Here is a 12,731-nt window from a genome sequence, read left to right on the forward strand (position 1 = left end):
GGGGACACAAATGCATGATTGTACATCCTACCAAGAGGGTCAGATGGATGCAAAAGCTTCTGCAGTCAGCTGCATCGTATTGCTCTAGCAACCAAGCTGTTGAGCTGTTGAGTTGCATCCAAAATAATGTAACGATGTATGTGGAGTGGGGTGTGCATAAGGAGACTGTACAATGTAGTTGGAATGAATAGAAAAGGTCTGGCATATGGTAGGTATTGTGAAATGCTCAGTTTCCAGTTATGTTGCAATTTGCTCACAAATTACAATGTCAGACATATCACACGCTATTTTAGTTACAACATATAAACGAGAAAAGCGTAATTCTCTGTACAAAAATACTCGGGGAATGGTTCGCAAAATAAGACGGTTTAGTCCAGGAATATTTATCAAAGAATTTTACGCAGACGAACTCGATACTGACCAATCCAATGCCATCGTGGGACGGATTCAGGCTTGCACGAGGAAATTCATATGATTGACACAAACACGACGAAGTGTCAACCAATCATACTTAGAGGTGGCGGAGTCTGTTTGCAATTTCACACCAATTGAATTGAGGCTCGGGCGGGCTCAATTTCATTGTGCACACACTATTGAAGTGGCACTCTTAATAGCCAATCAGTAGCGAGCGAAGGTTGGCCCAGACGGACTAGGTTTCAATCATCTGTTGGGGGTGGGACTTAGACGACGAGGCTCCGCCCATTGGCCGGTCTGCGGACTTCCCACAGTCAGTCGTATGTTTCATGAAAATGCACTCTGATGCGGCAAGTAAGTACTGGGGGATTCGTGGTCGTATTACTGTTCGCATTTGATGCGTGATGTGTTGTGGACAAGCAATGGGGGAATATTGCGTTACAGCGGTTACTTGGATATAGTAGATGAACATGTCCAGATACAAACGTATATGAATTCGGGGCTAGTTGTTGATCTCTTTGTATCTTCACTGCTGTCTTTGGCGACAACAAAGGAAGAATAGCGACTGAAAATTAACTCAATATGGACACGAAGATGTTGTATTTCAACACGAAACGGTCTCTTGGTGTTAATTTAAGTGAAGTGTTCGCCTTGCTTTGTTAATGAAACTCGAAGCTTACCGATGGAAATCTTGTTGCGTGGAGATCTTTTATTCCTTTAGTTGCACAAATGCAAATCCTGCTTCGTTGCTATCACTGGGGTGAGGTTGCATGTTTTCAAAAGCGTGTTAAAAGCCAGATATATTGCGGAGTATTCCAGTGAAAGAAAATTGTGACGCAGTTGTGTAAAACATCTTTCATTGCCTGCTGCTGCAACGCTATATGGTCTCTGCGTCATTTACGTTTCCTGCTGTATATGCTCTGCACGGTGCCCTTGTTGCGAGTAGAAGTAAAGAGCTGTGACTTCTTTTCGTGAACAACGTTGGAAATAATTTTTAATCAGTTTGTGGTAATGCTCAGGGTGTAGATGAGTCTGAGAGGAATACTTAACGCGTCAAACCATGGGAGTTGTAGTTTAGCATTCCAAGCGTGGCCTTGCTTGCAACGGCGGACTTGACGGAAATGGACTACAAAACCCATACACCCAACTCTCTGGATACTTTCTAAACTCTGCAAGTTGCGCGTCTGCGCTGCTATTTTAGGTATGTAGCTAGTGCTATCTGCTCGCCAGTGTGTGACTGGGGTTGTCTTGGCTTGTTTCACCTTTCTCTTGAATCACTGGCTTCAGTGTCGGATGGCATGAGCTGGACTAGGTGGCGAAGATGACATTTGGTGGCAAGGTAGCGCGTGTGGTCGTACATTTGTACAGTTAAACGTGTATCGAATAACGCAGTTCGTCCCTCCCTGATTCGTGCCCCACACTATGGTCCTTATTATCCATGAGCGGTCGGAGCCACGTTTTAATCACGACAAAACTTCACTGGCTTTTTTGTTGGACATGTTCAGAGTGTCGCCATCTCGTTTCACAACGGTGAACGCTTTCTCTCAATACATCTGTGTTCATTGTACCATTCTGTGATTTTAGATTTTCCGCTGAATTCCCACTTGACTACACTGGCTAACATCCATAAGATCCACCATACACTGCATAGGCTGGTAATAACTCGGCGAATATGCATTTCTTCTGATGTGACTGATCCCAGTGTCTTGATTTCAATCATGTGACATTTGTTTTCATAGAACTTAACTGAAGAAGTTGGACAGGGCAGCCACCCCTCAGGTATTGCTGTCTTTAGACGAAAATCCTATTCTCTTACTTTGTTATTTTGGGCCCCCTGGCAGGTATATGCATATCGTCATGGACGGAGGAGCCTGTGAAGTCTGATGACAAGTTGAAGACTAGAAATAGATCTGGGGGGAAATGTTAAGAAAACCGCAATTGCATGTTCAAACACTGTAATTCTCAAGAACCAAAATAGTTGCAACTGAATTTTTCATGTGGCTCCTTCTATTTGTCTAATTCAGAAGTCAGAAAAATCTGAGTGAACTTGTAGAAAAAAGTTAATTTTCCAATTGAATTTGACTTGCTAAGTCGGCACAAAGCTACCGAGGTATAATGGAAAAAATGTTTCCCTGGCCTCCTTGGGTTTTCACAACTCTATAATTTAGAAAGCAAATGTGTGTTTTGAACAGTCTCTTAGAGGGCCAGTGAGCTGTCATGCTTTATGGCTGCTATGTATAAAGTTAAATTTTATTGGGCCGTCCCTTAATTATTCATTGGTTTTGTTACTAAGTGTCATTGATTTGCTACACTTTTGAATGAAAACACTTTCTGTTGCCTCCTTTTCCACAATCAGTATTGAAGATTGTGTGTACGTAGTTGTCTTTGTCTTGCCAAATACTTGTTATCTCCATGTTCCATGAGGTCTGGATTTGGCATCACAAGAAAGAATATCTTTAGTTGTAAACAACACAGCTAAAATCGTACCTGGTTCTGCTTCACTGTAATCATGTTAATTTAATTTGGCTCTAAATTAGTGCCACCATGTTCCTCGCTGTGTAATATGACTTGTCTTTCTTTCCTTAGCTTGCTGCTCTAGAGCCATGCCTCCTAGGAAAAAGAGGAGACCCTCAGCAGGAGACGATATGTCAGCAAAGAAGAGTCGCCAGGACAGGTGTGATGCAGTGCCTCCCTAAACATTTGATAACTCTGATTATAAATAGGGCCTACTTTTCTTAAGTGTGTGAAATTATCATGCGGAGGAAACTGATTTAAAATAAGAACATCTTCTGAACTCATTAAATTGCTTTGGTCAGTGTTTTCAGAAAGCATGAGACGTCACAGATTCGAGAGGAGGACACGTTTTCCAGTAAAAGATGCTTGGAGTGGTTCTATGAATATGCAGGTGAGGACATTTGTTCCCTTGCACGTCTTGACAGTTCAGTCGCGGGCAGCCATGACCTTGAAGTATTGTGTTTCGGTTTGGACTCTTACAGTTGAGTTAATTTTCCTCTGATACAGGCTGCGATGATGTTGTGGGTCCAGATGGCATGGAGAAGTTCTGCGAAGACATTGGAGTAGAACCTGAAAATGTAAGCTACAATATATTTCCTTCACAGACTTCGCAACACTGCTAATTTATTGTTCACATTAAGTCTTGCAGCTTGGCTGCGTTAGTAGACTTGAACTACAGAATGTATATGTCAACTGTTTTATGCTGGAATCATTGGTTGTTTTTCTATTCTGGGTGACAGTTTGTTTTTGCTAGTTGCGTTGATATGGGGCAGCTCCTTAGGGTGGGCACCTGTGGTTGAACAAGGTCTGGAAGGTAAAGGTGGAAATTGTCAGCGTGTGAGTGACCAGCGCTGTACAGGCTGCTCAGAAGACTTGGAATTGTGAATTTTGATCACATTCAGCCAAATCACTGTGGAAAATAGGAGGGAAAAAATGGCACCTCGAGGCCGTTCTGTCTGAAAGTAGGTTGTTCTAATTTTCAGTGCTAGACATTTGCAAGATGCTCAGATGCCATGTGAAAAGTCTTTTTAAATGTGTGTTGTTAATTTAATTACAACGACTACTTTTGGAAATTAAGAAATTATGTCAGTTGATTCCAAGTTAGATGGACCACCAAAACAATTTTCTTCCAAACGTAAGACCTGTGTGTCGTATGGAAGAGCACAGTCGCAGTATGACATTGCTCTGACTCATAAATGAAACTGCCATCATCTGGTTGCCACCAAGTCCTGCAGAGGATGGAATGAAATTTTTTATTTGCCTTTGTGTGTTCAGGTGGTGATGCTGGTTCTGGCGTGGAAGCTGGATGCCCAGAGCATGGGATACTTCACCCTGCAGGAGTGGCTGAGAGGCATGGGCTCACTACAGTATGTCATTAAACTTCTGCCCTCATTGAGTTCCTTGTCTCGGAACATGTGTTTCCAACATGCTCTTGAGCCCGAGGAGTGTTGAGCATTGTCAAGTGGCTGTTCTCCCGTTGTCAGGTGCGACTCCACGGAGAGGCTGAGGAACTCGCTGGACTACCTGAGGTCTGTCCTGAACGACAGCACAAGCTTTAAACTCATTTATAGATACGCCTTTGATTTTGCACGGGTAAGTTGTACATACTATGTCATTTACATTTCAGATATTTTGGCCATTTACAAGGTTTAACGTTTTTCACTTCAACATTGAAATATGTCCGACACAGGCTCTCAATTACACTCAGAATGACATAAAAAGCAGCTAATGTTGGAGCGTATTGTGTAACGGATAGCTGAAACATTAATTCATCTTTAGGCCCGCAATTCTTTGCTGCATGCCACTGCTGGGAGACGGCCTTGCACAAGCAAATAACAAATAAGGTCCAGAACAAGAGCTTTCATGTGACCCGCCTTTATTCATGTTTTGATCGTTTGTACTCAGTAGAGACATAGTGTTTCACCGTGATGGATACTAAACTACTAAACTGGGCAATTAATCCTGCTTCTTTCCTGTGTATGCTGATAGTACACTTAACGTTGGTCCTTAAGTCATTGGTTGCCAATATTCACATATAGTTAATGCTTGATTCTTGTCAGTGAAAGGATTTTATTGACTTCTGTCAGCAAGCGGAATGTCAACAATAGCACTTCATCTGAAGGCAGGAAGAAACACTCAGGCAGATGAACAATTACAAGTTCATGCGTGGCAAATCTGGATTCCTTCCATTTTTATGACGGTTTGTCTTGGCAAAACTAATTTGTCCGCCCGTTAAAATTGGGTTTGAGATTTTTGACGCAGCATTCCTAAATGTTTTAGTATCAAAGCTTTATCTTCAAGTCTTAAAGGTCCCATATTATGATCATTTCAGGGTCGTTTAAATTGATATTTGATCCCGGTGGAGCACTAGCACACTCCTGAATTTAAACTAAATGAGTTTTAGAAAACGGTTGATAAGATTATTGCTGTGTGTATTCTCGGTGATAGAAGTGGGTATGGAGTTGGATTGTTGAACTGTTTTGTCAGTTTGAAAGTCAGATAAAACCTAAAACCTGAGGTCTTTAAAATTCTCTTTTTTTGTACATCAAATAATTGAGATTCTGTGGACAACCTTTTTTAAGTGGACATCATGAAGCTGACTTTGTCTCCTCAGGAAAAAGATCAGAGAAGTTTGGACTTGAACACAGCCAAGTGTATGCTGGGACTTCTTCTAGGAAAGACGTGGCCTCTGTTTCCTGTCTTTAATCAATTTCTAGAGGTTAGACTTTTGCAAGGATCTTTTTTTTGTGTTGTGTGTTGTGGTTGATATGTATGTTATCCCTATTTATTACCTTGCATATTTTCATTTTTCAGCAATCTAAGTACAAAGTCATCAACAAAGACCAGTGGTGTAATGTATTAGAGTTCAGCAGGACAATCAACCTGGACCTCAGTAACTACGATGAGGACGGTGCCTGTAAGTCTTTGTAGATGAATCACAACATTGATCAGTTGATGACACATTTCCTGTTGTCCTTTTTCAGGGCCGGTTTTGTTGGACGAGTTTGTGGAATGGTACAAAGAGAGACAAATGTTATAGCTGCCAAGACAAAATGTAAAACTGGTTCTAACTGTGACGCCGATGGCTATGAGAATCAAAATCCAATAAGTAAACAATACATATGGTAGAGTGCTTCATGAGAAGAGGTGGTGGGGTGGGCTGGGCTGAGTTTGCATCTTGGGTGGATGCTGCACAGAGGTGCATTTAGAAATTATTTTTCCCGATGCAGTCGTATTGAGAAGTCTTCAGGAGCCACTTGGTGGCATCTCACTGTGACATCATGTTGCTGTCTGCATTCGACGCTCAAAGCGGAGTAGTGCGTGAGAGAAAAAGTTTTGTGACTCATTGTTTTCAGCACTTCAGCAGAACAGAAAACATCAGCATTGTGTCTTAACGGTTCCAACAATGGTGAAGCCACGTTGACATTCTGAGTCTGTGTGCATTCAACTTCTCGCGACAGGTGTCACCTCATGCAGTCTGGCATATTTTGTGGTTGTTTAAAATTGAAGCACACAAGTGTCAAAAGGTTGACGGCATGTTAACGTGCCTGTATTGTCTACTATTGATTTGTGCCAGTGATTCTTTACCCCCTCTTTCTACTACTTTGGATCCTTCATGCTGTTTCGCTCCAGTTAATGCTAACAACTAGCTGAGTGCCAGCGAAGGCTCGAGACCTCATAACACCAAACCCATTTAGCATTGCTGCTTTCAAACTCTTATTACAACGCAATGAGTAGCCACTCGTGCTCGGATTAGCATTTGACGGTGCAATGGCCGGTTGCTGTATCTGCATTGTGTTGTTAAGAGTATTACTGTGCCTCAAAACTTAGACGTCACTTTTTTTTCCGTCATACACAGATACCAACAAAACCCTAACGTGTATACATGTTTGTGTCCACACACACACACACACACAGTACTTGAGTGGTCAGGGACTCTTCTGGGATGAATTCAGGTTGAGGGATATGTATTCAGATGATAGAGCTAGTCGATGTCCATTTTGTCTAAATGTGGAATCTGTTTTGTCTTCCTTAGCCAATTGATAGTTAAGTGTCTTCTATTAGTAGCATCCCTGCGAACACTGACAGTGTTACTTTTACTACAGTCAGACCAGTGACCCTCTCAGGATGAGGACGAGGTCCAAAAGGATCGAGTTGAAGGGTAGGATTGCTAAAGCACCACTTTGCACCAACTGTAGACCTTGTTAAAAACGGACACTGACGGTTTGTAACTGTGCGACAATGCTATGCTGTTCTTTTGCCTAGTGTTATGTTCTTGTAAGACCTGTACAAATATGTCTTTGACTATGGTGTGATGCAAAATTGTCAAAAAAAAACATTTGCATGCAGGCTCAGTAAAGCCTTTTGTGAATGGATGAGATTTTAAAAGTATATTTTCCAACGTTTTTGTTAATGTACAGAAATTGTGCGAGTGCTTTTTGTTTAATTTGATAATCAGGATCATGTCGTCTTCTGAATAATTTCATGATCTTGTTTATCAAGACCTGGAACGCACCTGTAACCTCATCGTGGAACAAGAGCAAATCTCCTGCATTTACAAACACACATTCAAACAGCTCCGTGGGGCTGCAGCTGCACATGTACTCTTTTATTTATTGGCGGTGTGTTACTTTTGTACACTGTCATGCATCACAATCTCACGGTGAAGTCATTTCTCATTTCATTTTATCCGTACAGATAAAAAAAATAAATACATGATACAGTTAGCATAAAATCAGATTCATCTTCATGAACTGTTCTATGTTGGTCATCCTTTCAGTATTCCCGCCAACGATGCAGGAGAAGCCTTGTTGCAACTGTATATATGTATGTAAACTATGTGTCTATATGTTTCCACTATAACCTGTGTCTATATACTTAAATAAAATGGTTTATTAACTTACATTTTTGTGTTATTTACATAAACGAGCATCAAAATTAGTTTCAAAGTGTAGCATTAAAGCATCATTAGATCTCTGCAAATGAATAAAAATGACTTAGTTTTACATTGGACAGCACATTAATCGTATCAAACAATTTTCATTTCAGTCATATTACAACCACGAACTCATTTTTTGGTGTCATACTTTAAGCTGTGTATCGAGTCTGGGATGCTCTAATTCTTCCCTCATTCGGTTCAGTTCATGTTTCGGGGATGTCCTCGCCCTGGAACTTGCAATGCTTACTTTGGCAGTGGTGTTATTGGAATTGGAGGAGGAAGCCCACTTGGAATGTCATCATCAAAAACGGTGCCGTTTCTGTACTGAGGGTCATAATCCAACAAGTTCGCAGCTCTTTTCTCATCGATTGAATAGCTCCCAGTTTGTTGGTCGTTGCTAGCAGGAAAATCCACCAGCAAATCTCCACTGTTTGAATCCCATATTCTTCTCTCAGCCGACATGGCTCTGAGGGCACCAAGGCCTCTTCTGCTGGTCCTAGGCATGTAGAACATGTCGAAAGGAACGTCTGTGGCAGGATTGCTACTGTTGTAAAACGATGAATATTTGTCAACAGGTGTGCTGCTCCGTTTCACCTGGCCATCCATTAAATCATCATCACTTTCATGACTGAAAGACCTGGATGAGTAAGATGAGAAGTTTGCTGGCTCTCTAAGTGTAGATGATGAGCGGAACTCCACCTGTCTTGGTCTCCACCTTGGCTCAGTTGAAAATTCTTCATCTACACTTTGCTCTTTCCAAGCACTACTCTCAAAGCTGGTCCCTGGATCTGTCTTTTTGGCAGTAAAGGTAGTTCTCTTGTCAATAATGAATGACTGACTCTGTTGTGCATCCTGTAATATTTTTGGCCTGGAATATCTTCCAGAATCATCTGCTAGTGGTGATTTCCTGATAATGGCTTTATCTTCCTCAGCATCATCCTCGCTCTCACTACTTGAAGAGGTGGTGTGAGGTTGATGATGCATCTGCAAAGTAGATGGCTGAGAGTACTGCTCCAGTTTCTGGTCACTTGTGAGTACAGTGTAGTCCTGTACCTTCACTGAGTTGACTGCGTTTGCCTCTAAGGGTACAGTGGTAAACTCATGGGTTTCTGCGTTTGCTGAGTTCAAAGATGCGTCTTTTACTATTCCTGTGCTTCTGGACTGTGTTCTGCTGTTGCTCCTCATTGTCCTTTCGCCACCAAATGTGTATGGGGAGTCAGAAAGAGGAGACAAAAGTGGAGGGGTGTCAATTGAACGTGACCAACTTCCATGACGATTTCTGGAGCGTGAGGAGCCGAGATTCATTGTTGCCCACCGAGACTCAAGTTCTAAATCTGTCATTTCGCTGCTGCTGGTTATAGTGCCACCAGTATTTCTAATGCTTTTTATGCTTTGTGAATGGGGTTTTGCGTCATAAATTGTCTGTTGTAATACTCTAGCTTCAGACTGCGGTCTGTACATGACTGCTTGTACAGTTTGGGATGGCGCGTTTGCTTCAGCTTCACTGTCACTGCTAGAAGAATCGGATTTCGGCAGAGGTGCTGTGGGTATTTCTGGTTGGCCTTTTGTGTGAGGTTCCTGGTTTTGAGATCGTAAGGTGTTGACCATGGGTTTCTGTCTCTGTTGTAGTGTCAGTGTTTCTTCTGACAACTCGCTCCCATCAGGTAATTTTGTAAATAGCGGTGATGGTTTGATATCCAACCGCCTCTTGAGGCCCTTCATGCGCTCAAGGTCAACAATGGGCCACCACTTTTCTGAAACTTGATTTGAATCTGTGTCTCTGCTCAGGTTTTGAGATGTTTTGCTCCAAGAGTAAACTCTGTAGATGGTCTTTGGATCAGTATTTGGGTGCCTTGCAGTAGTTTCAGTTTCACTGTCGCTGCTAGAGGAGGTCACTGATGTATTGCGTCTTGCGTTTTGAATTGATGGTTTTGGCCGGAGGATGTGATCTGTCTTTTGGACTTCATAAAAAACCTGTGAACTATTGAATTGGTTTGGAACCGGAGTAGCTTCAAAAAGTGGCATTGATGCTTTAATATCAAGACGCCTTGCCAGACGCTTCCTGTGCTGAAGATCAACAATAGGCCATTGTTTTCCAACTGCCTTTCCTTTATCATCATCATCACTGTCACTGCTGGATGATGAAATGGTGTGTTGCTTCTGTGGGATTTGTTTTGAGTCAAGTCTAGTCTCCTGTTTTTCAAGTTGAGCTCTTGCATTTTTAGAAACATCCGTCGGAAATTTTGGCCAATACGTGGCCTCTTGCATCATTTTCCTGGTGTGAACAGTTGGTTCGACCTCACTGTCGCTGCTGGAAGATGAGCCAGAAACTGGTGCTGGTGCTTTGATGTCAAGTCGTCTCTTCAGGCTGAACTTGAGATAGGGCTTGAAAGGCTCCTCATATCTTGTTGCATGATGTTTTGTGACCATTTCTTCAGCTTTCCGAGGGTGGACGACTGTTTCAACTTCACTGTCACTGCTCGAGAGTGATTCAGAAGTCAATGATGCCGTTTCAGCCTTTAAATCTGTCTGGACAAGCGTCGCTTGCTCAAAACTTGGCCGTACTCTTTCGGAATGCATCTTCCATGTTGCTTCATTCTGAATTGGGATTTGATGAAACCCTGTCAAAGATCCCATGAGTGGTTCCTTGTTGTGCACTTCAATGGTCTGTTTTTCTACTATCACAGTTCTTTCTGGACTTGTGGAAAGCAGTGGTAGTGGTTTAATATCCAGACGCCTCCTCAGCCTTTTCCTGTGCTGAAGATCGACAATGGGCCACCATTTTTCAGGGTCTTTAATTCTTGTTTCTTTGTCACTGTCACTGCTAGATGAGGAATCAGATGGGTGATCCTGTGGAATTTGCTCCAAGTCAAGCCTCGTCACTTGTTTTACGAGACGAGGTCTTGCATTTTGAGGAGATTTAACTGGATATTTTTGCGTGTACATCGGCTTTTGCACCGGTATCTGGGCCTGAATGGTTGGTTCGACCTCACTGTCACTGCTAGAAGATGAGTCAGAATCTGCTGTTGGTGCTTTGATGTCAAGGCGTCGTTTAATGCTGAACTTAGGATAAGGCCTGAAAGACTGTACATCCACCTGGAGTTCTGGATGAAACCCTGTCGAAGTTCTTATTTCAGGTTCTTTGTTGTGTATTGGAACGGTCTGTTTTTCTATTAATAGAGTAACTCCTGGACTTGTGGAAGGCAGCACCAATGGTTTAAAATCCAAACGCCTCCTCAGCCGTCTCCTGTGGTGCAGATCAACAATGGGCCACCATTTTTCTGGGTCCCTTATCGAGGTCTCATCGTCACTGTCACTGCTGGATGATGAATCAGAGTGATGCTCCTGTGGGATTTGTTTCAAGTCGAGCCTTGTTGCCTGTTTGTCAAGTTGAGGTGTTGTATTTTGGGAAGTTTCTGCAGGAAACTTTGGCCTGTATGTTGCCTCTTGCGTCATTATCATAGAGTGATCATTTGGTTCGACCTCACTGTCACTACTAGAAGATGAGTCAGAAACTGGTGTAGGTGCTTTGATGTCAAGTCGTCTCTTCAGGCTGAACTTGAGATAAGGCTTCAAAGACCCTTCTTGTCCCTTTTCTTGAGGTTCTTGATGTATTGTCTTCAAAGTTACTTCTCTTGCTGTTTCGATGATCAGCGACTCAGGTATATCACCTCTTGATTCTTTGGAAACCAGTGCTAGTGGTTTAATATCCAGACGCCTCCTCAGACGTTTCCTGTGCTGAAGATCGACAATGGGCCACCATTTCTCTGGGTCCTTTATTGTGGTTTCATCGTCACTGTCACTGCTAGATGATGAATCAGAGGAAAGCCTCTTCACCTGTTTTTCAAGTTGAGGTCTTGCATTTTGAGGAGATTCAACAGGAAACCTTGGCCTGTGTGTTGCATCTTGCACTGCCTTCTGAGTCAGAACAGTTGGTTCGACCTCACTGTCACTACTGGAAGATGAGTCAAAAACTGGTGCTGGTGCTTTGATGTCAAGTCGTCTCTTCAGGCTGAACTTGAGATGGGGCTTGAAAGGCTCCTCATATCTTGTTGCATGATGTTTTGTGACCATTTCTTCAGTTTTCCGAGGGTGGACGACTGTTTCAACTTCACTGTCACTGCTCGAGAGTGATTCAGAAGTCAATGATGCCGTTTCAGCCTTTAAATCTGTCTGGACAAGCGTCGCTTGCTCAAAACTTGGCCGTACTCTTTCGGAATGCATCTTCCATGTTGCTTCATTCTGAATTGGGATTTGTTCTTCAGATATCATAGCTGGTACTTTGGGAATGGGTACAACAGCTTTGATGTCCATACGCCTCCTGAGGCGTCTCGCACTATTGAGATCAATAGTCGGCCACCGCTTTGCTGAGTCATCACTTTTGGTATCCGACTCACTGTCACTGCTTGAAGATGAATAAGACTGTCTTTTGAGGTCTCGACTCTGGGACACTGAGGAGCTTTGCGTGTGAGTCACCACCATCGTGGCTTGTTTGATGTCATCATCACTGTCACTGGTGGAAGAGAAGTTGGATCCTACAGGCATAGCTTTGATATCAAGTCGCCTCTTGATGCGCACTGGGTATTTGAGATCTTCCTTCAGCATCTTTTCCTGGGGTTTTTCTGGGGTATGTTTTGTCACAAGGTTTCTTGACAGGTTTTTTTCACGCGTTTTTAACCTGGATAACTTCTCCTCCACAACATCAATGTAGGAGACGTTTGTTGATTCATTGTCACTGTCACTGCTGGAGGATGAATCAGAAGACAGCAACTGTACTTTAAAGTTCATTCGTCTTTTCACTTGTGGGATGAACTGAAGACCAGGGCTGGGGGTCCGTATCCTTGCTTCAGGATAATTTGGAGAC

At 42.7% G+C, this 12,731-nt stretch overlaps 1 protein-coding gene across 3 annotated transcripts; it reads left to right on the forward strand.

The window, feature by feature from the left end:
• Nucleotides 1–711: 711 nt before the first annotated feature.
• Nucleotides 712–7,860, forward strand: dcun1d4 (DCN1, defective in cullin neddylation 1, domain containing 4 (S. cerevisiae)). 3 transcript variants are annotated; one of them, XM_053853710.1, is made up of 11 exons: nucleotides 712–768; nucleotides 1,999–2,069; nucleotides 2,154–2,193; nucleotides 3,001–3,088; nucleotides 3,231–3,319; nucleotides 3,436–3,506; nucleotides 4,204–4,295; nucleotides 4,413–4,521; nucleotides 5,543–5,647; nucleotides 5,743–5,845; nucleotides 5,913–7,860. In XM_053853710.1, exons 1-11 carry the CDS (start codon nucleotides 744–746, stop codon nucleotides 5,966–5,968), a joined length of 849 nt encoding a protein of 282 aa, XP_053709685.1. In that variant the 5' UTR covers nucleotides 712–743; the 3' UTR covers nucleotides 5,969–7,860. The 3 variants fall into 3 exon arrangements, with proteins under 3 accessions (XP_053709685.1, XP_053709686.1, XP_053709687.1); XM_053853712.1 differs by lacking the exon at nucleotides 712–768 and adding an exon at nucleotides 1,706–1,753 and having other exon boundaries at nucleotides 5,913–7,858; XM_053853711.1 differs by lacking the exon at nucleotides 1,999–2,069 and having other exon boundaries at nucleotides 714–768; nucleotides 5,913–7,859.
• The last annotated feature ends 4,871 nt before the right edge of the window (nucleotides 7,861–12,731 follow it).

The sequence above is a fragment of the Synchiropus splendidus genome, chromosome 1, assembly GCF_027744825.2.
Source record: "Synchiropus splendidus isolate RoL2022-P1 chromosome 1, RoL_Sspl_1.0, whole genome shotgun sequence".
NCBI classification, from domain to species: Eukaryota; Metazoa; Chordata; class Actinopteri; order Syngnathiformes; family Callionymidae; genus Synchiropus; species Synchiropus splendidus.